Source organism: Chionomys nivalis, chromosome 8, assembly GCF_950005125.1.
Source record: "Chionomys nivalis chromosome 8, mChiNiv1.1, whole genome shotgun sequence".
Lineage (NCBI taxonomy): Eukaryota > Metazoa > Chordata > Mammalia > Rodentia > Cricetidae > Chionomys > Chionomys nivalis.
In genome coordinates, this window is record NC_080093.1 from 48,211,003 (window position 1) to 48,236,807 (window position 25,805).

The following is a 25,805-nucleotide window of genomic DNA, read 5'->3' on the forward strand; positions in this document are numbered from 1 at the left end:
TCCTTTTTCTACTGGTCATCCCTCATTTGTCAGGCAGAATAGAGATAAAAACCCAAGGAAAATAGGGAAGCTTTGGCAAAAATTAGCAAGGACGGTCACTTTTGGGCCCAGTTTTGTTTGTTTTGAGACGGGGTCTCATGAAGCCAAGCCTAGCCTGAAACTCTAGGATTACCTTGAACTCTCTGATCCTCCTTGTGTGATCCTTTCCCGTGCTCGGATTATGGATTTAAATCCATGCTTTCTCAACCAGAACATAAAAGCCCGAAGTTAGGTCGAGGCTTTTTGGGTTTGACATGAGGGAAAATGCTGGAAACAGGTCTCCAAAGCCTACAGAGAACAGACTCAGTGGTGAGGGGCGAGGCCGCGATTTAGGTGCTCTGAAGGGCATCAGGATGTTGGCGCCACTTCCTGTCTCGCGGTGGCTCCGCGCTCCGCACTGCAGCTGCGGTCGCGTACAGGAGTGCACGCGCAGCAGGGATGTTGCCTTCAGTGACTTTAATTCCTTCAGAATCCTTATCTCAGTTACACAACCTGCGTTTCAAACTCCGGTAGACGGAAAACAGAAGCGACTCGAGGAGACCCTTAGCACCTCATGACCTTCAGGAGCCTGGGGTTGAGAAGGCGCGCGCCGGGGTCGCCCGCCTCTCCTGGGGCCGCAATAGCTGCCCAGCCCCTGACAACCGCCAAAGGGATCCTGTTGCTAGGGGCGTTGCGAAGGAGGGGTCACGAGGAGGGGCTCCCTTCCGGGAGGAGGGCGATTAATAACCCGGAAGCGTTCGGCAGTGCGGCGCTGTTTAAAGATGGCGGCGGAGGAACCTCAGCAGCAGAAGCAGGAGCCGCTAGGCAGCGACTCCGAAGGTACGGACCGGGGAAAGGATGTTCTGCCCGGGCTGACGGGGGCGAGGCTCGGTCGGCCGTTCCCGAGGAGCTCCGGGAGGCAGGGCCGCCGAGGACCCGGCGCAGCGTGCCACGGAGCCCTTGGGCGCCTCTCCTCCCCTCCCCCTCACAATGGAAGCAGGGCCGCGGCGACCCCCCGGCCGGGCGGGGTGGCGAGGTCCGCCGCTCGGCCTCTCGCTTACGCCCGGGGCGGGGCCTGGACCGCCCCGCCTCCACCGGTCCCGCGGCCTCGGCGGGCTCCCCAAGTCGGCCAGCCCGAGTCCTCGCCGGCAAGCCGAGGCCTAGGCCCGGGCCGAGTCGCCCGCCCGGCCGCCCTTACCCGAGCTGCCCAAAGGCGTTGAGTGACGCCGGGCTGCCAGGCACGAAGTCTCCGGCGAGGCGTTCGGGGTGCTGTCGGCAGCCCTCTTCCTTAGCACTCGTTCTGGCTTTCCAGCCCCCTTGAGCAGATCCAGACATTGTTTTCTAGTTTTTTGGTCCTTAAAAAAACAAAACGGTTACGCCCTCTCTGTCTACCATGAACTTGGGCTCTGCGGATTAAGTCTCTCGAGTGGGAGGGACAGCCCTCCTGTAGGACACATAGGCTCAGCTGAGAATCTGGGATAACCATGCCCCAAAAGATCGACTTTAAACAGTCAGCCATCACGCGCACACCTAACTCTTAAGTACACACTCTAGACTAGACTGGGAAACCAGGTACACAGAAAGAAATTGGTGTGGATCACACTTCTAAGAAGGATCTGGGACTAGAATTAGTGTCTCTTGACCCCATCCAATAGTTGCTTAGAGTAGGGTCCAAAGGATGAACCTCCCAAATCCATGGATGACCTAGAGAGTGCTTAGGTATTACTTCTGCTGTCAGAATGGCAGAATCCCAGCGTATTTTGATGATGGGAGCAAGGTGCTGGCGTTAATCCATTCTACTGTACAAACGTGGACTTGCTCACAGCTCTTCATTGGTTTCGATCTTGGGCAAAATGGAGTCACCTCCTTGCATTTGTTATTTGGAAAATGAGCACCATTAACAATAGACAGGACCACAGAGGGATGAAGGGTGTGTCCCAGTAAAGTGCATGCTCACGGGATGCTCTCATTCCACCTAGGGCTCCACCCTCCTCATCTTGCTTTCCCCCAGATACTCCCTTCCCTAGAACATTCCCAGGATGCTACAGAGTAATGTTAAGCAGGCAGGAAGGAGTATCAAAGCTGGAAGAGTGCTTGATGGTGATCTTTATTCTGTCACTTTATTTTTTATTTACCTATTTTTGGGGGTTGCTAGAAATAGAAGTCAGGGCTTCACACCTGCAGGACAAATATATTGTCTGCCACTGAGCCTCAACCCCAGCCCTATTTTCTTTTCTTCCAAGGTAAGGCCTTGCGGTATTTCCAGGGCTGATCTCTTAACTCCTAGGTTCTTTGATCCTCCTGGTCTGGTCTGTAAGTACTGGGACTTGGAGCTGTGTGCTGTGATGCTCAACTGCCCCCTTTTTTGTTTTTTATTTTTTGGAGACTGGCTCTGCATAGCTCCAGGAGCCTCGAACTTGTGATCTTCCTGCCTTAGCCTACCAAATAACACCATACCCAGCTACCTTCTCCTAAAGAGGAAGTAAAAAGCTAAAGAGGAAGGACTTTGCCAGGATTACACAGTGGACTGTAAGACATGGGCTCCACACTTCAAACCTGCTCTGCCAAAGCCGCCTACCATAGAGATAGCTACCAGGCCCACAGTAAACCTTGCTTGGCACTTTTCTTTTTCCTTCTTTTTCTAGGTGTTAACTGTCTGGCCTATGATGAAGCCATTATGGCTCAGCAAGACCGAATTCAGCAAGAGGTGAGGGGCTGGAGAAGGTTGGGAAGGCAACTGAGGACTTCATGGTGGGGATGTATAGTCAGGGCCTGAGGCCTAGTGTCTGTTTTAAAGCCCTCCCTCTTCAGTCTATGCTGGGTGCTCCATGCTTTTATGGGAGTTCCTGTGCCACTGAATTACCAGCCCAGAACCCTTTTGTAGGTGTTAGGCATGGGTTACTCAACCCCCTTGCCGGAGCTTGATGGATCCCTGCCTCCTGCAGATTGCTGTGCAGAATCCTCTGGTGTCCGAGCGTCTGGAACTCTCAGTCCTGTACAAGGAGTACGCTGAGGATGACAACATCTATCAACAGAAGATCAAGGTGGGATCCTGGCCAGAGGGGCAGGAGGAAGCCTGTTTCAGCCCTGTGCTTTGCTAGACCTATTCTTTGAGAGGGTAGGGGGAACGGGACACACCTCTTGCTGCTAGTTCTTGAAGTGTGCAGCCTCTGGACTGAGCCCTCCATTCACATCAGATTGCCACTCAGCAGCTGTCTTCTTGGCAGGTCCTTCAGTGTCTCTGAGCCCTGGGTGTCCTCATCTGTAAAATAGGGACAGTGAAAGCATCTGCTGTAGGGTGGCTGTAAGGTTGAGGTAGGTGTTGCTCGGGTGGGACCAGGTGCAGGCTGGGTGGGCACTGACAACTCAGTACCCAGCCAGGGGCCAAACTTGCTGGTGTTGGGATGGGTAGACAGGTCACATAGAGACCTGTCCTACAGTCTGTCTGGATCTTTGTGGAGGACAGACCCCTGTGTATGTCCCTGTTGCATCACTTAAACTGAAGCAAGTTTCTTTACCAGCCACCCCAAAGCGGTGGAGGTTGAGTTGTGACCCTGGTATGAAAACAGTATTTAATAGACAGCCTGAGGAGGTAGGAAATGGTGTACTTCAGTCTTCTCTGTAGATCATAGGTGTTTATGTTCTTTACTTGGAGCTGGGACCTTCAGGTGGTCAAGCGGGTAACCCAGTGAATGAAGCTACCTAAGAAGTTAACTGGGAGGGCACCATAGCACAAAAACAAGCATGGTAGGGTGTTGTAGGGAGAGGGCCACTTGTTCATCCCTGCTGCCCAGTTAGCTTAGCCCCAAAATAACCACACAGAAACTGTGTTCATTAAATCACTGCTTGGCCTATTAGCTCTAACATCTTATTGGCTAACTCTTACACCTTGATTTAGGCCATTTCTATTAATCTATGTATCACCACATGGCAGTGGCTTACCAGATAAAATTCCCAGCATGCGTCTCTGGCGGATCCATGGCATCTCTCTCTGACTCTGCCTACTTCCTCCCAGCATTCAGTTCTGTTTTTCCCCCCTACCTAAGTTCTGCCCTATCAAAAAGCCAAGACAGTTTCTTTGTTCATTAACCAATGAAAGCAACACACAAACAGAAGGACCTCCTACAGTAGGGAATATCCATAGTTAATCCCCTGTTGTCAGAGAAGCCAGAATTCTTGAGTAAACATTTGGTGGCTAATGAGAACTTGAGATGTTGTATAGGGCTGGAGTCCAGCTAGCTCAGTAGTAGCGTGAACCTAGTGTTTGCACCACCAGGCAGGTGCTGTGCCCCAAGTGCTAAAGATACTGCAGATACTGGGACTGAAACACGGTCATCTTTAATCCTGGGAGAGAATGAGGCAGAAGGATCAAGGCCAGTCTGGGCTACATGTCGCAAATGCTGTCTCAATGCTGTAACACCACCACCACCCCCCTCACACACACACAGTTTGGTTGTTGGAGTTGGTTAGTACTGTGGAGAGAAAGGATGGGGAGAGTTGTATTTTAAATAGGGGTAATGGCTAAGAACCTCTGAAAAGGTGTATTTGGTGAACAGACAAGCAAGATGACAAGTGACAGGGCATGGCTGAGGTGGTTTAAGACGAGGACATCTGGCTGGGCAGTGGTAGCACACACCTTTAATCCCAGCACTCGGGAGACAGAGGCAGGTGGATCTCTGTGAGTTCGAGGCCAGCCTGGTCTACAAACCAGGTTCCAGAACAGCCAGAGCTGTTTACCCAGAGAAACCCTGTCTCAAAAAAGGAAGAAAGAAAGAAAAGAAGAGGACATCTGGGCAGGTGGAGGCCATCGTGAAAGCCTGGGAATGAGTGTGTGAGTGCTGGCAAGGATGCGGGGAGGACAAGGACTTATCTGTAAGGTTACTGTTGTTTCGGGGGTGAGAATGGGGAAAGACTAGTGGGGGGCTTTGGCAGTAGAACAGGAAGCAGGTGTGATGGACCAGTAATGGGCTGTGTGCTGATACATTTACATAGTAGGTATGTTGAAGGAAGAGCCTAAGAGGTGTATTGTTTGGTGGATGTGTTGGGGAGAAATGAGCCATCTGTGAGGTTGCGGTTCAAAGCCTGGGTGTAGAACAGGTTGGTGCAACCCATCTGTGGCAGTGGAGCTGTCTGGGGCAGTGAAGAGAGGTGTAGGGGAGGCAGGGCATTAAAGATGGAACTCTGGGTTTTTGGTTTTGTTTTTTTTTTTTTGAGACAGGGATTTTCTGTGTAGCTCTGGCTGTCACTGGAACTCATGTTGTAGATCAGGTTGCCCTCCAACTCAGGAACTCAGAGATCTTCCTGTCTCTGCCTCCCAAGCACTGGTATTAAAGGCGTTCACCACCACTGCTCGACTTCAAAGTAGAACTTTATCTGGGTTTGGTGGCCTGGAATTTCGGTACTCAGAAGCCTGAGGCCAGAAGAGTGCTGCAAGTTCAAAGCGAGCCCGAGTTGTAAAATGAGACCCTGTTTTAAAACCAAAATAATAATAATAATAAAAAACCTGTATCTGCAAACTAGGAGGTGAAGATACTGTCAGGTCTCTGGTGTTCACAGGGCAGGCAGGAAGCCCTGTGTTTGTGTGTGTTGTAACTGGCAGGTGTCTTGAGGAAGGATACTGTGTGGTTTGGTGGGATCCCTGTCCTTTAGGATGGAGAAAGATGCAGGTTAGTCTGGGAGAGAGCAGGTAAAGAAAAGATGGGGTATAGCATCACTCTCCAGAGGCTGGGCCGGGGAAGGCCGCATTGACCCTACTATAGTAGCTCTAGCTCGTTTTTGACCTTGGTTGGACAAAAACCTCCTATAGGAGTTTCTGTTTTTATTGGGAGACCTACCTGGATCTTACATGCCTGTGGAGTCTATAAACTATCATCTATGAACTAGATTCATGTCCTTGAATCTGAGAGAGGACGTGAGCTTGTGGTGAGGATTGGGGTAGCTAAGTGGCAGATGTCAGGGCCATGTTTTCTGTGTGAAGGGCTCTGATTACTGAGCGTTGCCTGAGGGTTGTCCTCTGGCAGGAAGGATGGGATACTGTGTGGTTTGTTGGGAGCCCCGCCCTTTAGAGTGGAGAAGGATGAGGGGTAACCTGGGAGAGAGCAGGTAAAGTAGGAAGGGGCGGGCTGAAGAGAACAGGGTTGGGTGTGTCCAGGTGGCTGAGTGAGGCCTGCTTAGCCAGCAGCACTAGGAGTCACGGGGATGTGCTTCTTCTGGGGAAGGTGGAAGAGGCTGAAGGCTGTGGGCAGGGACCGAGTGGATGGGAAAGCTGCTGTGTGTAACTGGAGCCCTGCCGGGCAAAGGAACCGCAGGTCTTCAGGGAGCTGGTGGTGTGGCTTGCCCTGTCTCCTGCATTGCCTTGCCTGGATTGAAAGACCTGAAGAGCTGCATTAGCCAAGGACAGATTTGGTCATCTGCTTTTATAAGTAGCACCCACATGGTAAGCAGCTGGTGACTGTACAACCTGTTGGCACATAAGTGCACAGCTTCCAGGAGCTTCCAGGGAGGGCTCTGCTACTATGGCCATTTCTTGGGCTGGCCCTGGCCTGGCTGGATGTTAAACTGGGCCGCTCTTCTGCAGGACCTTCACAAAAAGTACTCTTACATCCGGAAGACCAGGCCCGATGGCAACTGCTTCTACCGAGCATTTGGATTCTCCCACTTGGAGGCACTCCTGGATGACAGCAAGGAGCTGCAGCGGTGAGGAGGGTGCCGGGGGCTCCAGGCCCCTCTTGCTGAACAGGATCCAGGCTTAGGCCAGCCATCTACTGGGTTGTTTGGGATTTCCTTTTGAACTTGGTGGGTGGTCTTGTCTAGGCAGGACTGGGCTGGCTAGGCCTTTGCTTTGCTGGCTGAGAAGCCCATGCTGGCCTCACATCCCTTCCCAACACAGGTTCAAGGCTGTGTCTGCCAAGAGTAAAGAGGACCTGGTGTCCCAGGGCTTTACTGAGTTCACAATCGAGGACTTCCACAACACGGTGAGCCGAGCTGTCTCCGGCTGGGCCGGCAGGGGGGTGGCTCTGTAGGCTGTGGTGAGGGTAGCCTCTCCTCACTCATTTTTCCTCATCTTAACCTTTGTCCCTGGGTGGGGCAGTTTATGGACCTTATCGAGCAGGTGGAGAAGCAGACCTCGGTAGCTGACTTGCTGGCCTCCTTCAATGACCAGAGCACCTCAGACTACCTTGTGGTCTACCTGCGACTGCTCACCTCAGGCTACCTGCAGCGGGAAAGCAAGTTCTTCGAGCACTTCATTGAGGGTGGCCGGACTGTTAAGGAGTTCTGCCAGCAGGTGCCACCTCCTCTTCAACCTGCCCTGGGACCCTCCTTTTCTCTTTTGTTTAAGGGTGGGGCATGCCAGGGTGAGGTGTGGGACCTCAGGGGGAGGGGTTTTGGGACAGGCCTGACCTGCCCCTTTGCCACAGGAGGTGGAACCCATGTGCAAGGAGAGCGACCATATCCACATCATCGCCCTGGCCCAGGCCCTCAGCGTGTCCATCCAAGTAGAGTACATGGACCGTGGTGAGGGTGGCACCACCAACCCACACGTCTTCCCCGAGGGCTCCGAGCCCAAGGTCTACCTTCTCTACCGGCCTGGACACTACGACATCCTCTACAAATAGGGCTGGCTGGCCTGCTGCGCCGTGCCTGCCTCCCCTACCAGGCGCTAAACTTGTACAGAGGGTTTTTGGTTTGGTTTCTTTTTTCTTTTTTTTTTTTTGTGGTTGTAAATGATCATATTTTCACTCCTCCCTTATCCTGTCACACACCTTCCATGTTTTATTAAAGGGGATGCTGGTGGTGAGCCCGAGTATGCGTTTCCCTGCTCTGCTACTCTGCCTTACCTGCCCGCTGCCTGCTGTGTGCCTGGCTGTCCCTTCCCCCAGGGTGGGTCCCCTAGCTTTCTACCTATCTACCCACAAGCATTTCTGCCAAGAGAAGTTTGAGGAGGCTAGGCCTCCAGGTTCCTTGGAGTTCTGCTTTCCACCCACCCTAAAGCCTGCCCCCTTTTCTCCTTGACTTTCTAGGGATTTTTATGGGAACTTGGCTGGAGGTCTCTGGTCACCCATACTCTAAGCTGCCCCTTAGACTAGTTCTAGATTTGCAGTTCTGGCCAAGGCCCCCAGGTCACAGCTTTCTGCCCACCTCCAGGGGTCTGCATGATTGAGGAGTCCTGAGATGAGAGGTTATGGGAGGAGGCTGACCAGGTAGGTGGAGGAGCTGTGTATCCTCGGTGGGCCCCAGGAAGAGCTGGCCTGGTGTGGGAGGAACATAAGGCCTCATGTCTAGGCAAGGCTTGCCTGTTAACTGTTCCCCAGAATCCCCTGCCTGTGCTTGCTCTGCATCCTCTTGCTTGAGCCATATCTGCATTACCTGCCTCTTTGCTTTTTCCTCCCACCCAGCACATGTGGGGTCTCAGCCCAGGCTGTGAGCTCCTTGGGGGCAGGCCCTCAATAAATGTGAAGTGCTGCTGCCGCCGCCTCTGCTGTCTGGCCAATGCCTCACTTACCCGCCTAGCGCACCCAGGGCTCTTGTAGCTTCTTGAAGCAAAAACAGTGCCCAAGACACCATATTCCTACCAAGGGCTACCTTCCTCCTGAGCCCCAGTCAGACCCAGACCCCAGCACTCGGACAAGTGAGGCTGAATCAGACAGCTTTATTAAGAGGCTTCTGAAAGAGAGGGCAGGATACGCTGAGGGGAAGGACAACCCCGCGCTGGTCAGGCTGGAACAAGCAGTTGGCTTCCGAGACCTCTCTTAGAGTTGGGAGCGAGGTCCCACAGGCCCAGGTGGGTCTGAGGGTAGAGCAGATAGGTCAGAGGGAGTTGAGGACTTCTGAGAGCGGCAGGGCCCCCTCCCTAGCTTCACCACCCCACTGCACAGAGGTGGGCAACAGCAGGTTGAGCGGGTGTTAGAGGCCAGGTTAGTGTAGGGCAGCCACTCCACACGGGGCCAGGCCCTGCTTACCAGTCCCATTCAGGGTGGGCTTCAGGAGCCTCAGGCTGGAAGGCAGAGGACAGTGAGAGCCGCCCCAGGGCCATGGGGGAAGGGAAGGCTGGCCTGGGGGGTAGGGGCTGCTGGAGGGAAACAAGGGCACATACCTACTGGGAAGTAATGGGGCAGGCGCTCTCGGTAAATGCCCTCGTCCTTCTCGAGGAACACACAGACGATAAGCCGATCCACCTGTGCCAGGGACTGCTCAGCCTGGGCAGGGCCTCAGCTGGCCCCTCAGTCCTAGTACTGTGTGCTCCCTTAAACCCACCTACCTGGCAGGGTCTCAACTGCCTCCTATGGGTGTACTGTCTGCAGGGGTTTGAGAATTAACAGTGCCCACCCGTAACAGAAAGGATTCAGGTGGCAAGGTCGCCCCTTCCCATTGATGTCCCACAGAAGGAGTGAGCCTGTGGAGGGCAGGTACCTACTGGCCACACGGGCCCAGAACTAAGTGCCCCTGCTCCCGCCTCGCTGCCAACCATTCTCTCACCTTGTCCTTGTGCTGCTCCAGCCACTCCCGCAGCGCAGTCAGCACTACCTCAGCTGCTGCCTCATTGGGGTACCCTGAGGGTGGGGTCTGGTGAGTCCAGATCTGGCCCTCCCCTGCCCACCTCAGTGAGTGGGGCCCTCACTGCCCACGCTAGGCTTTGCTTTTTCAGACTTACCAAACACGCCTGTGGAGATGCACGGGAAAGCCTGGGAAATGGAGGGTGAGGCAACATGGGGACTTGGTCACTAGGCGCCTCCCCAGCCACCCCCACCACACACACACACACACACACACACACACACACACACACACACGTCAGGCGACTTACCACCGAGCGCAGCCGGTGCTCCAGTAACAGGTCCAGGCTGCTCAAGTAGCAGCTGCGCAGCTCAGCCGCCTGGCTGGCACTGGGTTGGCCCACAGCAATGGGCCCCACTGTGTGGATGACGTCTAGGGTAGGGTGAACTTCAGTCAGAGCCTAGGTTTTCCCTGCCCTCTTAGCAGAAGGACCCCACCCTTGCAGTGCATGCTTATACCTGACCATCTGCATGCCACTGCTAAGTGGCGGAAGACTAACCCAGTCCCCTCGCTCTCCTGCCCGCTGCAGCTCCAGCCGCTTTCCACCTGCTCTCTGGGTATCAGAGGAGCCAGGCCCTTACACTTAAAAGTTAAGGCGCACTTAGTTGGGCAGTGTTGGCAAACACCTTTAATCCCAGCACTCTGAGGCAGAGGCAGGCAGATCTCTGAGTTTGAGGTCAGCCTGGTCTACAGAAGTGAGTTCCAGGACAGCCAGAGATACACAGAGAAACCCTGTCTCAAAAATCTTTAGAAAAAAAAAAAAATGGAAGTAAAGACACACTCACACTTGGCCGGCAGCCTGTAGCCGCAGGTGATCTTGGCTTTGCCGGTCTCGCAGTTCTGCAGGGTGCGGCACTCATCCGTGAGCAGGGGTCCCGCAGCCCGGTGGATGCAACCGTCCACTGCAGGGAACCGAGAAAAATGAGCAGTTGGGTTCCTCTCATCCCTGACGGATCAGGCATGACACCCCAATCCCGAGAAACTCCAAGGCTATCTATTCCTTGGCCCACCCGTCATTACAATGTTCTCCAAGGCCTCTGGCTGCTCTTGTTAACTTTTCGCATCTAGGGAAACTGAGGTTCTAAGGAGCAGCAGACGGCCGTGGAGTGAAAAGGCACGGGGCGACCGGCAGGGGGCGCGCCTGCCTCACCCTCTTGATTGTCCAGAAAGCGCCCTCCTGAGGTCACCTGTCATCTTGGATCTAAGGATCAGGTGGGATCCTGAATCCCACCTTTTGATAAGGTCTGCCAAACTTTGGGCCTTATTTAATTCCATCTGAGGAACCGAGGCCACCTAGTTCCAAATTGCAGATCCAGTCCGGGGCCTGAGCCTGGCTTTTCCAGCTCCTTCCCATTGGACCAGGCCTTGCAGGTGTCTCTAGACTCTCAAACCCTTGTGAGGCAACTAGTACCCTGCTTAACTGAGGCCAGGCTTGGACTTGTTTACCCAAGGGAAGCTCTTGGGGCTCTCTGTGACCCAGGGGACCCAGGCCCAGATAAACAACTCTCAATGCTTCTATATCCCAGAGACAGCAGAGGCCCAGAGGCAACTCTCCTACTGACTCAGCAGGGCACCATATAGCTTTGCCCAGGCATGCTGGGGCAAGTATTGGATTGCCCCTGCCTGCTATAAATTTTCTCCTGCTTTACCATCATCTCAACTGCAAAATGGGGACAGTGGCCCCTGAGATGGCAGGGCTGATGAAACCCAGGCTTGCCCCCAAGGAGCTCTGCTGCCTGGCACCTGGCTACACTGGCATCAGGCAAAAACCATTCTGACTTCATTTTTACAGGTTCCTAACGTGAGACCCTTGCTCCTTCCTGCATCCCTCCAACTTCTTGGTACAGATCTGGGGACACCAAATGACCACCACCCTCTTCTGCCGTTTTCTCTCGGGGCCCTAAGGGGCCAATTAAACCTAATTTTCAGCTTTCCTTAGAGCTGGCACTGGGTGGTTTTCCTCAGTTGGGGGAGCCTGGGAGTGGCCAGGACAGTGCCTTTCAGCCCTTTGCCCTCCTCTGCAGAGCCCCAGCTGAGAGTCCCTGTCCCAGAAGCCTGTGTGCAGCTTGGAGTTCACAGACATCACACGATATCTCTGTTCTGGGTGGGATGCCACAGAGGACCCAGCACAGTGCAGGACAGCGGCAAAGGGAGCTGAGCGGCCTGGGTGATCCTGGCCATATCACTCTGGTCCTAATAGTGCCTGCCTCATAGGATGTTGGAAAAACCAATTTTGGGGGGTGGGTAGTGCTGAAGATGGAGCCCAGGGCACACAAGTCACTGCTGAGCTACGCCTCAGCACTAAGTAAGTTGACCGATTTTCTTTTTCCTATTTTTTTTGGGGGGGGTGTGGTTCAGAAACAGGGTTTCTCTTTGTAGCCCTAGATGTTCTGGAACTCACTCTGTCGAGCAGGTTGGCCTCGAACTCAGAGACCCAGCTTCTTCTGCCTCCCGGTGCTGGGGTTAAAGGCATGTGCCACCACCGTCTGGCTCTCTTTCCTCTTTTATTTGTTGTGCTTTGTTTTTCCTTTCCCCCATGTTACATCATGCAGTTGAAGCTGCCCTCAGCTTTGCTAGGTGCTGAGGATGACCTTTAACACCCGACCTTCCTGCCTCCACTCTGAGTGCTGGGATTAGAGGAGTAGACCGCTATGCCTGGCTCTTCTTGATATTTCTTGATATTCTTTTTAGGTTTATTTATTTTACTTTATGTGTATAAATGTTTTGCCTACATGCATGTGTGTTCACTGTGTTTGCTGAATCCTCCTGGAGCTGGGATTATAGATAGTTATGAGACACCATATGGATTCTGGGAATTGAACCTGTGTTCTTGACCCCCTGAAGTCAGGCTTTTTTTTTTTTTTTTTTTTTTTTTTTTGAGACAGGGTTTCTATATAATTGCCCTGGCTGTCCTGGAACTGGCCTTGAACTCACAGAGACCCACCTTTGTGTGTTTTAGCGACTTTACAGCTCCTACTGGCGAGGGACAGGTCTGTAGTCTGGCCTTGGGGTGCTGACTTGGGAGTGTGAGGGCATGGGGTGTGTGGGGGTGTGTGACTGGCACAGGAGCCGCCTACCAGCTTTTAGGGCTTGGACCACATGACTGTGACACTCTGTGAGTGCCTAGGGTAAGGGTTCCCCTAAAGTAAAGATGAGGGACAGACCCTGACCACATCTGTGTTGTTCCCCTAAACAGACTGCCTGGTCTGGTCCCTTCCACCCACACCATCTTCCCACATGTCAGCCTCTTGAAGGCCCACAGCAGTTTGCTCTTCACCTGGGTGGTGACTTGTGCCTTTAATCCCAACACTTGGGAAGCAGAGGCCAGTTAGAATAATGATAGGATTCTGTCTCAACAGACAAATATCAACAAGAAACGCCTAGGCTGATAGCTCAGTCCCCAGGTCAGCAGACAGCCTAGGTCTTCCCTGGTCATCCTCCTGTGTCCACTTCCTGCCCACTAGGTCCAAGATGAATATTCCTCCATTGTGACGAGCTAGTCTGCCTCCTCTCCTCCCCTCTGGACCTCCTTGCAGTAAGCACTGTGGGGTGCTGAGCCAGTCCCACTGGTTGTCTTGTTGGAGTCTCACCCCCTCCCCCGCTCAGGAGGTGCTACCAACCCCTTCTTATAGAAGAAACTGAGGCACGAATAGCAAATCCTGACTCAAGTCACACTGGGCATTGAATGTAGCTGCCTTTGCCACCCCCGCCAACCCCCTACCCTTGGTGGGCAGGCCAGCATTTGCCTGCTTCTCCAAAACCCTTTCTGTTTCCACCCCGGCAGTGTGGCACCTATCCTCTCCCTGAATCAACACATCCCCCAGCAGAGTGTCTGCCTTGCGGACCCTCATCTCTCTGGACTGCTCAGCTCACCCACCAAGGCTTTCTTTTTTTTTTTTTTTTTGGTTTTTCGAGACAGGGTTTCTCAGTGGTTTTGGAGCCTGTCCTGGAACTAGCTCTTGTAGACCAGGCTGGCCTCAAACTCACAGAGATCCGCCTGTCTCTGCCTCCCAAGTGCTGGGATTAAAGGTGTGCGCCACCACCGCCCGGCTCCACCAAGGCTTTCTTAGGGACACCAACTGTTTCCTGTCCACTCTGAGCTCTCCTGTTTTAGACCCTCCCTCTGCTGCTGGCCTCTCTACACTGCACCTCAGCCCCTACCCCTTCTGTCTAGTCAGGTCCCCAAAGCCCATCCTCTGGGTAACTATGGACAGACCCCTTACCCTAACTTCAGCTTGGGACCTTCAGAAGATACCTCCCTCCCTGTCCCCACACAATTCTCTCCAGCAAGGACGGGGAGCAGAGCAGGGCCTAGGAGCTATCCCATGCTAGGGGCAGGGGCTGGAGAAGGAAGGACAGACAGGTCAGGGCTAAAGCCTGACCAAGGCAGGCTCCAGTGGGACCACTCCAGTATGGCACTGAAGACTGTGGGCTGCTATTTAGGGTGCTGTAATATTCATGAAGGGGAGATTAGATATTTAAATTTATTCAGCAATAAATGTGTCTCAGTGGGGGAGCATTCCTCATGCTAAACAAACAAGTGAGCAGGGGCTAATTAATTATTTACAGGAACAAGAGGAGCCAGTGGCCTAGGGGACACAGGGCAGCTATGCCCCTGCCAAAGGGTCAGATAGTCCCATTCCCTTCTGCCACTCTGGAGCTGGCCCCTTCACATTCTCTTCCGGGATTTCTCTTTCCAGAAATTGAAACCAAAGATTGCTGATGGATTTGGGCTAGTTATGAATCTCAGAGCCTAGGTGTCCAAAGACTTGTAGGAACATTGACTCAGGCTGGGGGTAGCCAGCAGGTGGACAACCAAAAGCCAGAGGAGTCAACAACTTTCCAAGGTGTCACAGCTGGAAGTGGAGCAGAAACCAAGATCCCTATGACTAGGCTCTGTTGTAAAAGAAGTGGAGGTAAAGGTTCAGAGAGGTGTAAGCCACTTTCTCAGAGTCACAGAGCAAGAGAGGATTCTGGGAGCTCTCACCCCTGCCCTGCCCATCCTGGGCTCCTGTGGACTCCCCATCAGGAGGGAGAAAGGAGAGCCTGGAATGGGAGCCCAGTTTGTGGTGACAGTCAATCCAGCCTGAGAGACACAGCAAGGAGTTTTCCAAAGCCAAGTCCCCCTTCCCTGGCTTTTCCACTGTGTTTCCAGGGTACGGGCTCCCCTCTGTGCCTCAGTTTCCTCAGCTGTCAGCACAGTTCTCACTGCTTGACATGGGAGGAGGCGGCACCTTTCTTTGTTAACACACTGTCAGTGTTTGTAGGTAGGTGGCCCAGGTTCCGCTGTAGACCTCAAGGGCAGAGGCCTCCTTCCCAAGACAGTACCTTCTGCCTAGATCAGGCCTTTGGGGCAGCAGCTCTAGCCTAGACAGGAGCTGTGGAGGGGTGGGGCCCTCTGTCCAAGAAGGCACAGGGGACCTATCCCCATCTGGACATGCAGTCCTGCTTGGGCTCTGGCCTGGGGACAGCTCACAGCAGACACACCTTGGTGCAGCATAGATCCTGTGTGCTGATGGTTTTCCACTACCTTCTCAGGAGGGAAGCCTGGCTGAGCAGATGCAGAGTCCAGTCTGCAAGGATTCTAAGGCAGATTCCCGAGCTGCTGACCTTTGGGCTCCTGTCCCCAAGAGGACTATGGAGCTCACTGGGGCCTTGAGCCCTTCTCTCCTGGCTTGCGCCCACACTTTCTCCTTCCTTCTGGATAGACCTTGGGGACTGAGACCCTGATGTTGCCCAGTCAGAACCCATAGTGCCTCTGCTGGTCCTGTCTGGTCCTTCATTCTGCAGACAGCCCCACGCCAATCTGAGCTCCAGAAGAGGCGTGGTGGGCCCAGGGAAGGACACAGAGCCCAGCCTCCTGAGATTGCATCCTGGAGGTGCCTAGGCGGGTGGGCACCCTGGGGAGAAGACGGATGGACGACATCACCGCGATGTGATCTGAAATTCATTACGGGGTGAGATCAGCTCCTTAAATGGGGATTTGAAAACATTAGGGCTTCATTATGTACACAACCACGGTGCCTCATTCATCATGCAAAATCACTCGCGTTATTAAAGCTCCGTGGCAGCCGTGTGCAGGGCCTGGTGGCATCTTGCCTGTTGGGGGCAGGGCATGAGAGCAGTGGCCATGTGGCCGGGGCCAGACTTGCTGAAGGACTGATTCCCACACTCTCAGGAATCAGGAAAGGCCAGTTGCAAGGTAGGATAGGGAGCCTCAGTTTCCCCAACTACAAAATGGCCTCATTGGAGATGGTGTCCTCTGGTCTCAGGAGGAGCTTCCAGATAACCTATGAACACCCAGAATGCTTGGCTTCCTAGGGCACTGTCCTCCCAGTGATGATCAGGAAGGAGCAGCTGGTGACCCAGGGCCTCTGCTTGATTAAGGAAGGACCTGCCACATTCTGCTCACCAAACCTCTGTGGCTCCTGCCAGTCTACAATATGAAAACTTAAACTCTGACAGAGCAAGTCAGGACGCTCTGGGCCCTGGAAAGCTACATATTGTGCCCCATAATAAACATGGAATAGGGCTGCCATGGGCCAGTCTTGTGTGTCACAGTGCCAGGGAAGAGACAGCAGTGCTGACGCGAGAAGATGGAACAGGACAGGGGGTGGGAAGGGGTGGGAACATGCCCGTTGGGTGATCCAAAATGTAGGGAGCCCTGGGTAGTAGAATCGACTGGAAGAGACTAAAGAGGAGAGCCGCAGTTCATAAACCCAGGGCAGGAGTGCAGGACTGCAGCCCTGGGGGGGGAGGGGCAGAAACTAAGGTGTGTAGGGATCACCCTAACATGGTGATGGTGCGCCTATCTGAGCGAGCCCAACAGTGCATCCTAGCCGCTTTTGCTGTTCCTCCTGCGACTTCTCAGTGCCTAGGCTGCAGCCCTGCTCCTGCAGAGAGCCTGAGGCTCAGCCCCCTGTGTCTACCAAGCTTCTTGGCTCTTGGGAGCCCTTAGGCTAGCTGCTGCTTCTGAGTCCTGCAGGTGGCCAAAGAGGGGCAGGACCTTGCATACCCTGGCTGCCAGAACACCCAAGGCAGCCCACAGGCTATGAAGGTCACATTATCCATGGAGTCAGGGCAGCAGCTTTCCCAGAGGCCATGGAAGCAATCACAGGTAGGCAACAGTGATGGCAGCTAGCAGCTCGGAAAGAATGCAGAGGAAGGCCACTCTGGGGTCTGATGCTTTGAGGCCTTGTTAATCTCTGCAGGGACAAAGGAGAGTGAGGAGGCAGGCGAGCGGAAGAGCGAGCTGAGGAAAGAGCGGTAGAAAGGATGGTGAACAAGACAGAGGTTAGAAAGGGACAGAGCTCCAAAAAGAGAGAGAGGAGCTGCTGAGAAGAGGGTGCTGCCGAGGGCTGAGTACTGTGTGAGGGAACAGAGGACCCGGCTGCAGTCACAAGTACCAGGCCATGGGTGAGAGCGCATCAGGCCATTGACGAGTCTGCACCCAGCATGTGCTGTCCAGCTGGTACCACCCCTTAAGTGGTCTGGTGGTGTGCATGGGGCAAACAGAGCTTTCGTTGTTGTTGCTGTTGTTTGAGACAGGGTTTCTCTGTATGGCAGCCCTAGCTGTCCTGAAACTAGCCCTGTAGACCAGGCTGGCCTTGAACTCACAGAGATCCACCCGCCTCTGCCTCCTGAGTGCCGGGATTAAAGGCATGTGCCACCACCACCACCACCACCGCCTGGCAGCAAACAGATCTTAAATAATCATTAAGGACAACAGAATACCAAGCACGGCTGAAAACAGTGGGGACATAAGGCGGCCCCTCTAGCCCTAGACTGGGAAGTGTGCCCACCAGCAGAGACCACGCTCTGGTAGGAAGTCAGGGCAGAGGAGCAGCAGCAGGGGATGGCTGTAAGGGATGCTCCACCATCCTGGCCTCTCCGGCATGTGGTGCTGGGATCTGACTGGACCACGCAGTGCAGGCGGCTTGAGAGCTGAAGCATGGACAGATGGGTAGAAGAAGCCCCTGGTCCTTGCAGCTTTGTGTGGAAGGCCCAGCAGGGTGTGGAGGGCGAGGGGCCAGGGCTTTCTCCTCCCTCCTACTCTGTCTTGCCCTCCTGCCTGGGACCTGCCTGACCCCAACCAATGGCTCCTAGAGCTGGCCCTTAGGGGCGCTGGCTGACTGAGGGCAGAGATGGCGGCTATGCCGGCAGAGGAGGCGGCCCTGAATTAATCTGTCACTAAGACTTGGCCATGGCAGGCACAGTCATGATTTAGATGAATAATTGAAACGCTCTGATACATTTATTATCCCTTTAGTGCAAAAGTGGCAGAGAAAGACGAGGGGTAATTGAAAAAGAACGCACAAATCTCCCCGAGAAAGCCGGCTCCTCATCGCCAAGCAAACATCTCAGAGCTAATAAACAGTTGGGGCACATGGGCCTTGTTGATCCCCATCCTGATTTAGGACCCGCCTCCCTTCTTACCATACAATAGGAGAGTGTTTGAGACATTCTTTATTGAGCCAATAACTGCTTTTCCACAGGGCGGTAAGGCAGAGGCCCTGGTCACCAGCTTCTCCAGGAGACTAGCACTGCCCTAGGCATCGGGTCGTCTTCCCTGGTCTCTCTCCATCCTGCTAGCCTGCTAAAGTCCTGTTCAACCTTCAAGGCCCAAGTCCAGCATCTCTGGCTTGAGAAGTCTACTTCTTTTTTTTTTTTTTTTTTTTTTGGTTTTTCGAGACAGGGTTTCTCTGTAGTTTTGGAGCCTGTCCTGGAACTAGCTCTTGTATACCAGGCTGGTCTCGAACTCACAGAGATCCGCCTGCCTCTGCCTCCCGAGTGCTGGGATTAAAGGCGTGTGCCACCACCGCCCGGCGAGAAGCCTACTTCTAAATTGAGTCACTTGATGTCAGAGCAAAGTCCCGAGTCCCAGCAGACAATGGGTACCCACAGCTCTACTGTCTGTCCCTCAGCCCTGGGGCAGACACATACACACGTAGAGAGCCAAGTGTCTGCAGAAGCCACAGTGAGTGTCCTGGGCCCTGACCCTCACAGGGAACACATTCTGGTGGCAGAGGGAATAGAACACAGTAAAGTACAGACATGTGCCCAAGGCCCAGAGCTAGGGACAAAAGTCGTGCGGCAGGATGCTTGGCAGGGTGTCTCCTGGCCCGTGGCTGATCCTGAACTGCAGGCCCCCACGGGAGGTTCTAGAGTCTTCCTAGGGTCAGGGCTCATGATGGTGTAACGGATGTGTTGTACTTGAAGGAGAGGGCGTGTCCATGTACCTGGCTCAGTCCATTTCAACTTCAGATGCCAGGCCCCACCAGTCCCGCTTCCTCCCTCCACAGCCCTGCACCTCCACCTGTTCCAAGCTTATTAGCAGAGTGACAGCCCCAGCTGCAGAGGCTCCATAAATCTTGGATGCATTGTGATGAAAGGCTGTGCTCCAGACCTGTTTCCTTCAGGGTCACTGCCCACCCATCTTCTCATCAGTGGGCCTCCCTGCACCCCTGAGGCTGAAAAGGGAGCCAGAGCACCCCACAGTCTAGGACCCGGCACTAGGATGGCAAAGCCATCCCTGTACCCAGCCTGCTTCTGCAGGCTACCCTCGGGGAGAGTCCCTCTTTCAGGGGGAAGGCTGCTCAGACAGACCCACATCCCGTGACTCTAGAGTCGGAGCCAGGGTAGAAGGCTGCTAGCTGAGCCGGTAGTCAGGGTGGGCCCCGCTGAGGAAATGGCACTCAGCTAAAGGCTTGTGAGAGGGAAGAGAGCAGACACTTGGTATCCTCGGGAAAAGCACTCCCTGTGGAAGGAGCGGTCAGTACAGAGGTCCCCAAGGCGAGCGTGTACTGGTGCTGCCCAAAGCCCTGAGGTAGGAGTGTAGCTCCTGCATGGCAGGGAAGGCCTAGAGTGCAGAAGGGAGTCTGAGAGGTGGCTGGGGGCCATAGCTGCGATTCTGGAGGAGGTAAGGGTTGTGAGCAGGACAAGCGTGATGAACTGACAGGCCCGCATGTTTTCCTCATCTTTTACTTTCCCGGGGGACCACCAAAACTCCTGCTTCCCTAAGGCTTCCCATACTCCTGTGGCTTCTCCGGCCTCCTGGCTGGAATCTGAAGCCTCTGATCAGCTGAGGTTCCTCAGTGCCCTCTGTCCTTCATCTTTAGATCTTGATCTGTCTGTTTCCTCCACCCATCTCTCCTGACCAGTGTAGGCCCTATCTTCCTTCCCCAAATCCCTCTGATGCCCAAGCTAAGCAGGTGTTTCTGGCTGACCTTGATGTGCCTACTACCCTGTCATGGCTGGCACTCTCCTATACCCAGAGTTTAGATGGGCGGACATCGAGCCCGACTCCCAAGCAAGATCTGTTGGAGTCCAGTTCACAGTCCTGTCAGCCATAGGTGCTGAGTACTGGATGGTGAGCAAATGGGTGCGGGATGGGTGCTGTGGGTGGGACATTGCGGATGGGGCATGGTGTCACCAACCATGGAGGACACTGGTCCTCTCAAAGGGCAGGCTTGGGAAGAGGTGCCCAAAATCCTACCCATGGGCACTCAGTCGCCATCCTGGGAAGCAGTGACCTCCACGGGGACAGCTGGAGGAGAGTCGGGAGGGAGGAAAAGCATCTCCAGCCACAAACAGCCCCTGCATCCTGGCCGGTCACCGACAGCTCTTAGCGCTGTGCTTATTTATTCCCGACCTTCGCTGCCCCTTTTATTTTTCCCCCTTTTAAAACCTGGCCTGGGCCCCGCCACCGCTGCCGTAAACACGGCCCCCGGGATTTATCCGACGGCGCATTAACCCCTGGCCCCTGGCTCACCAATCATCCTGCCGCTGCGCAGACAGCGGCTGCCCAGCAGCTGGGGGCTGAGGTGCTGGTGGGTGGTGGGAGACCAGTCGAGGTGGATGTGGGCCACCGGGATGTCCCTCTAGAGGCACCTGCTGCACTGGCCTGCATGCCTGATAGGTCGGTCACCCTGTTCTCCGCGAGAGCGGCTTCAGCGTCATGATGGATGATACAACGGCACACGGGGGTGTCTTCTGCATCCCCTGTCACTCACCCATTCCCCACCTGGTGTTTCAAAGCTTGCCCTATGCAGGCCTGAGATACTGCCTGGCAGGGATACCTGGGAGTTTTCAGTGCAGAAATGGGTAATTTGCAGAGATAGTAATTCCACTCTTGAGAGTGGAGAAACTGAGGACAATTAGCAAGGAGCTTTCAAAGGACAAGCTGGTGTCAGGCAGAATGAGACTTTGTCTACCATCCCACAGCCCCCATTACAAGCCAGGAGGCTTGAGTTCAGATGGTGCCCCCCCCCCAACAAAATAGCCAGGCCTCCAGCTTTATCAGTGGGCACAGCAGAGCTGAAGAATGAAACAGGAGACACATTCCCCACCCCCACCATTGTCCCAGACTCAGAAGGTCTGTGTACTTACCCCCTCCACCTCCGAGCAGGGAGTTATTGGCTGCAAGACAGAGAGAGACAAAAGCAGGTAAGTACGGGAGGGCTTGAGGGAGAGGCTGTTTGGGGCAGAGGGACAATCATGTAGACTGGGTCCTGAGACTCTGGACATAGGGGTTCCCAGCCCTTTGGGCAAGAGCCAATGATGGGGGTTTGGGGAGTTCCCAAAAGACCTGGGCTTGTAGGTGGACCAGGAAGTGGGGGCACAGGAAGGCCACCAAGGCCTCCTGATGACCCAGAAGTAGCAGTACACAGGGTTAAGGCATGTATCTTCAGGCCAGAGGACAGCTAGCACGAGTCAGTTCTCTCTTTCCAGTGTGGATCCCAGGATCCAGTTCAAGTTGTCAGGCTTAACAGCAAATGCCTTTACTCACTAAGCCATCTTGATGCCTCACCCCTTGAAGACAGTTCCCTGTATTTCAGACAGGCTTCAACTTTCACTATGTAGCAAAGGATGGTTTGTGGTTCGGATCCTCCTGCTTCCACCTGCCATGGTGCCCTGCGTCCCGCCGTGGCTGGGGTGCCTTGCGTCCTGCCGTGCCAGGGTGTCCTGTGTTCTGCCTGTTCTCTTTTGTCCCACACTGTTTCCCAAGGCCCAGCAGTGCCCAGCCCTCAGCACAGGTTTGTGGAGGTTAGGGCTGTTGTGGAATATTATTTTAACGTGGCAAAGGCGTGCTACATTTGTTTCACTTGCCTGCCTAAGGACCCTGATTGGTCTAATAAAAAGCTGAATGACCAATAGCTGAATGGCAGGAGAACTCTAGGCTCTAAAAGGAGGAGGAGGAACAAGAGAAGATGGAGCAAGACAGAGGAGAGAACAAGGACACACCCAGGGCAGGACACCAACCAAATGACAGCCAGACACAGAGAAGCAGTGAAACTGAGATCTACAGAGAAAAAAAAAGGTAAAATGTCCGGAGGCAAAGGTAAATAAAGAGAAATGGGTTAATTTAAGTTAAAAGAGCTAGCCAGAAACATGCCTAAGACAGGCCAAGCGTTCAAAACTAGCCTCTGTGTCATGACTTGGGAGCTGGTTGGTGGCCCCAAAGAAATAGCCTGGTACACAGGACAGCATGGTCCTTACCCTCATGACCCACAAGTTGCCTAGTAACACACATGGAAGCCATGAAGAAACAGCACATGGGACATGGTAGCGCCACACCTTTAACCCCAGTCCTTGGGAGGCAAAGGCAGATGGGTCTCTGTGAGTCTGAGGCCAGCCTGGTCTACACAGGGAGTTCTAGGACAGAGAGAGCTATGTAGAGAGACTGACCCTGTCTTAAGAAACAAGAGGGCAGGGTTACATGCTGCAGGGGAGTTAGCAGGCGGCCAGCGGCTAGGGAGCACCTGAGAGAGGAGAGCCACAGCCATGCCATGGGCCATGTCAGAGGCCTGAGACCAGCCAGCACCTGGAGGGTGGTGACACCTGATTCCAGGCCTCCCCAGCTCACAGGGCTGGGGTGAAGGTCATGAGAAAGGAGTCAGCTCTGGCCTTGCTATAGGAGGGTTCCCTGCTAACTGCCTGTCCTGGAGGGGACCCCCTCAGGCAGCAAGCGTGGGCCTGACTGCCATCATGGCTGCCACTTTTCATATAAGCCATACCCATCTTGCTCAGCCCAGCTGGCTGCCATTCCTGTCTTACCATGTGGCTGGTGTATTGGTAAGGGAGATTGGCAGCCCCACTGCCAGAATGCCAGGGCTGTGCCGGTCAGTGCCCTTTTGGCCACAAGGCCTGCATCCATAAAGTCCCAGTGCCAACTAGACAAAGAGCTAGGAGAGGCCTTTGGTTGCTGCCCAGGCGACCTGGAGAGCAGGTGCCTGACTCGCAGGCTGGGCCTTCAGCTCCTTGCAGGGCTGAATCTTACCCCACCTTCCAGGGCTTTCTGCTTTAGGGTTAGGGGCTAGACTGTGGCCCAGGGCTTTGTGCAGAAACTATGGACGCTGTTAAGGGGTGTTGGGCGGCTCACAGTGGCTGCTCTCCCAGACCTGACAGCTCTTCGCTTGGGGAATAATTAATTCCACAGCCTGAAAACCCGGGGCTGCAAGTTGCCACGTTACTTTCAAGATTAATACAAGCAGCTAATTAAGATGGAGAAGCGAGGCACTGCCGGGCGCTCCTAGAACCAAGCGGGGACCATGGGGACGTCGAAGGAACCAGCTGAACATGGAGGTGAGGTAGCTGGAGACCGGAGAGCTAAGGGCAAGAGCTGAGGTCAGCCACCAAAGGGACACAGGAGGAAGGGGCAGGCTGCAGAGGTCCCATTCTGGTTCCCAGAAGCCCTCTGGGACACAGTTCGATGGAAGGAGCAGATCCTTAGCAAGAGACAGGCTGCCGATTTCTCAAATGACCCCACTTAGCATCACAGCAGAGCCACCAGGGAGAGACTCCTGCTCCCATTTTACAGAGAAGGAAACTGAGTTCAGGGAGCAGAGAGAGACTGGGGCTGGGGCAGTGTGGGAACTGGGGTTAGAGCTCATTTCCAGGGCTCGTGCGTGCAGAAGTCTTGAGTTAGATCTCCTGCCCTGGATATACCCGATGTGGTAGCTGCTGCCTGTTCTCACTCTGAGAGGTGGAGGTAGGAGGATCAGAAGGTCAAGGTCATCTACTACAGAAGGCAATCCGGGCTACAGGAGACCTTGGCTCAAAAATCAATAAAAGCTAAATCTGGGTCTCTCTGAACTCTAAGGCAGGCCACCAAGAGGGGTGGTTATGTGACCTCTACCCCCGAACCCCGGTCATGCCTACTTTCTCAAAGACAGAGGAGCACTCTGGAGGCTCCATTTCCTCAGCCTCAATCGCTCCATGCCCAGCAGGCTTGGCTGCAAAAGTGAGGGGTGGTGCCTCTGGTAGTCCTGTATGGGAACCAGCAGAGCACGAGGCGCCTCAGGTGGGCCCAGGCCCGACTCCAGCCCCCTGAGCCCCTGGGGCAGCGCTGGCGGTTGTCGGAAGCTGCCCTCCACAGCCCTTCCCACCTCCCCCCATCACCTCTCTCTTAATTAACACCGGCTGCAAACAAGCTGGCTCCTGCTCAAAGAGGGCACAGTGCCAAATGGGTTGGCAGGGAGCCTTGCTGGGGCAGGAGAGGAGGGGCGGGGACCTGGACTGGACGCAGTAGACCCCAGTCAGAGAGAATGTCAACCCCACCTGCCTGGCTCTCCAAACCCCTCATTTTGTGTGGTCTTGTCCTTGGGGAGAGGCAAATGGGAAGAATGACTGATGTCCCCCCAGCCAGGGTCTGAGAGAGGAGTGGGCCTGGGACAGGCCCAATGTTGAAAGGGTAGGTGAAACCTGGGTACCTTCTTAGCCTGGGCAGAGGATCTGTGATCAGCCGACCTATCCGTAAAAGTTTATATTATTTTATTTTATTTTATTTTTGGTTTGTTTCTGTTTGTCTATTTGTATCACATAGCCCAGGCTGGCCACAAATTTACTATATAAAGATGACTTTTGAATCCTCTTGTCTAGAGTTTGGGGATTACGCTTAGAATATTCCACGCTAGAGGAGGAACCCAGGGCTTTGTGCATGTCAGGGAGCATTTTGCCAACTTGAATGACACCCTTAGACCTTTGTTTCTTAGATAAACGTGGTCTCATAATGCTGTCCAGTCCGCCAGAACTCTTGATCTCAGGCAGTCCTGCTTCAGACACCTGACAGTTGGGAATACAGGCATATACCATAATATCTAACTTTTATTTTATTTATTTGTTTATTTATTTTGTGTAGCCCTGACTGTCCTGGAACTCACTCTGTAGCCCAGAATGACCTCAAACTCAGAGATCCGCCTGCCTCTGCCTCCCAAGCCTTGGGATTATGGGTGTGCCACCATGCCCAGCCTAAGCATTCAGGGTCTTTGAAGTGCAGGAGGGGCCGAGGCTGGTCCCAGCTCTGGTGGCATGTAAGCCCTGGCTCAGAGGGTACAGTCTCAGGTCAGCATATACACACCAGATTGTGAGGACAAGCATGGTCCTCTGCATGCCTTGGAGTACTGCTCATCAGCAACACAGCAGGTGAGATGCACCCTCACGGCAGACAGGTGTGACTTCACCACACTCCACTGGACTTAACCAGCTGGCTTTCGGCCCTGTGACCGTGAAGTGCCCCCTCAGGTCCTCCGACCACCAAAAGCTGAGATTTGGGGGTGCCTCACTCTAGGCCTTCCAGGTGTTCCCTGTAGGTTCAGTCTCTGTCCTGCTTGCCACTCCTGCCCCCCGCCCCAGCTCATGGGCTCTGCCACCTCCCCTCTACCTTCTCAGGCCCTGGCCCCTACTCTGTGCCATCCCTAGGGTGGCAGAATAGGGACTCCCCAGTTTGTGCCCGGCTCTTGGCCTAGTTAAGTACTGGCAGGTGGCCACTGCCCAATGAGAGGGAGAGGGCCAGCCCCCAGGGTTTGGCAAGTGCCACTAAAGATCAGAGAACAAAGGCGACACCCTACCCTGCTTTGCTTTCTACAAGGAACTATTTGTTTAGAGGTGCTCATGTAGCCCAGGCTAGCCTTGAATTCATGTGTAAATGACCTTGAATTCTTGACCCTCCTGCCTCAGGATCCTGGGCACTTGGATTATAGGCAAAGAGCCACCATGTCTAGCTTTAGGAAATGTTTTAAAAATGTTATAATATTAATATATTTCTGTGGAAAAGTCACATTTTAAAATTAAAAAATATTTTAATGTTTTTATGTGTGGTGTATTTTGCTTGCGTTTTAACAAACAAAGCTTGCCTGAAGATCAGAGAAGCCGGGCAGCCAACCACTAGAGTTCTTACTGCTATGAAATCCTCAGACTGGATGGGGTGTCCTGTCTCTACAAGTCCTCAGACT

The 25,805-nt window shown here is 54.0% G+C and overlaps 2 protein-coding genes across 3 annotated transcripts in view; one reads left to right on the top strand and one right to left on the bottom strand.

The window, feature by feature from the left end:
* Window positions 1–608: 608 nt before the first annotated feature.
* Window positions 609–8,487, top strand: Otub1 (OTU deubiquitinase, ubiquitin aldehyde binding 1). Its single transcript, XM_057780079.1, has 7 exons — window positions 609–858; window positions 2,664–2,725; window positions 2,964–3,062; window positions 6,596–6,714; window positions 6,908–6,992; window positions 7,109–7,303; window positions 7,437–8,487. The coding sequence occupies exons 1-7, from the start codon at window positions 801–803 to the stop codon at window positions 7,632–7,634; spliced, it is 816 nt and encodes a 271-aa protein (XP_057636062.1). The 5' UTR covers window positions 609–800; the 3' UTR covers window positions 7,635–8,487.
* Window positions 8,488–8,659: 172 nt separating this feature from the next.
* Macrod1 (mono-ADP ribosylhydrolase 1) overlaps window positions 8,660–25,805 on the bottom strand; it is a 136,981-nt gene continuing 119,835 nt past the window's right edge. Inside the window, exons 4-11 of one of the 2 annotated variants that reach the window (XM_057780078.1) lie at window positions 20,962–20,991; window positions 10,359–10,475; window positions 9,824–9,945; window positions 9,671–9,701; window positions 9,496–9,569; window positions 9,113–9,194; window positions 8,979–9,013; window positions 8,660–8,806 (exon numbers count right to left, since the gene is read on the bottom strand). In XM_057780078.1, coding sequence (XP_057636061.1) covers window positions 9,009–9,013; window positions 9,113–9,194; window positions 9,496–9,569; window positions 9,671–9,701; window positions 9,824–9,945; window positions 10,359–10,475; window positions 20,962–20,991 — 461 coding nt within the window. In that variant the 3' untranslated portion in view covers window positions 8,660–8,806; window positions 8,979–9,008. The remainder of the gene's footprint in view (window positions 8,807–8,978; window positions 9,014–9,112; window positions 9,195–9,495; window positions 9,570–9,670; window positions 9,702–9,823; window positions 9,946–10,358; window positions 10,476–20,961; window positions 20,992–25,805) is intronic. The other variant, XM_057780077.1, reaches the window with a different exon arrangement.

Excerpts from the sequence above, each read along its gene's own strand:
- Otub1 (XM_057780079.1), top strand. The coding sequence starts at position 801 with ATGGCGGCGGAGGAACCTCAGCAGCAGAAGCAGGAGCCGCTAGGCAGC. Across the intron at positions 6,715-6,907 it reads GACAGCAAGGAGCTGCAGCG|GTTCAAGGCTGTGTCTGCCA; the intron begins GTGAGGAGGGTG and ends TTCCCAACACAG. Across the intron at positions 6,993-7,108 it reads TCGAGGACTTCCACAACACG|TTTATGGACCTTATCGAGCA; the intron begins GTGAGCCGAGCT and ends TGGGTGGGGCAG.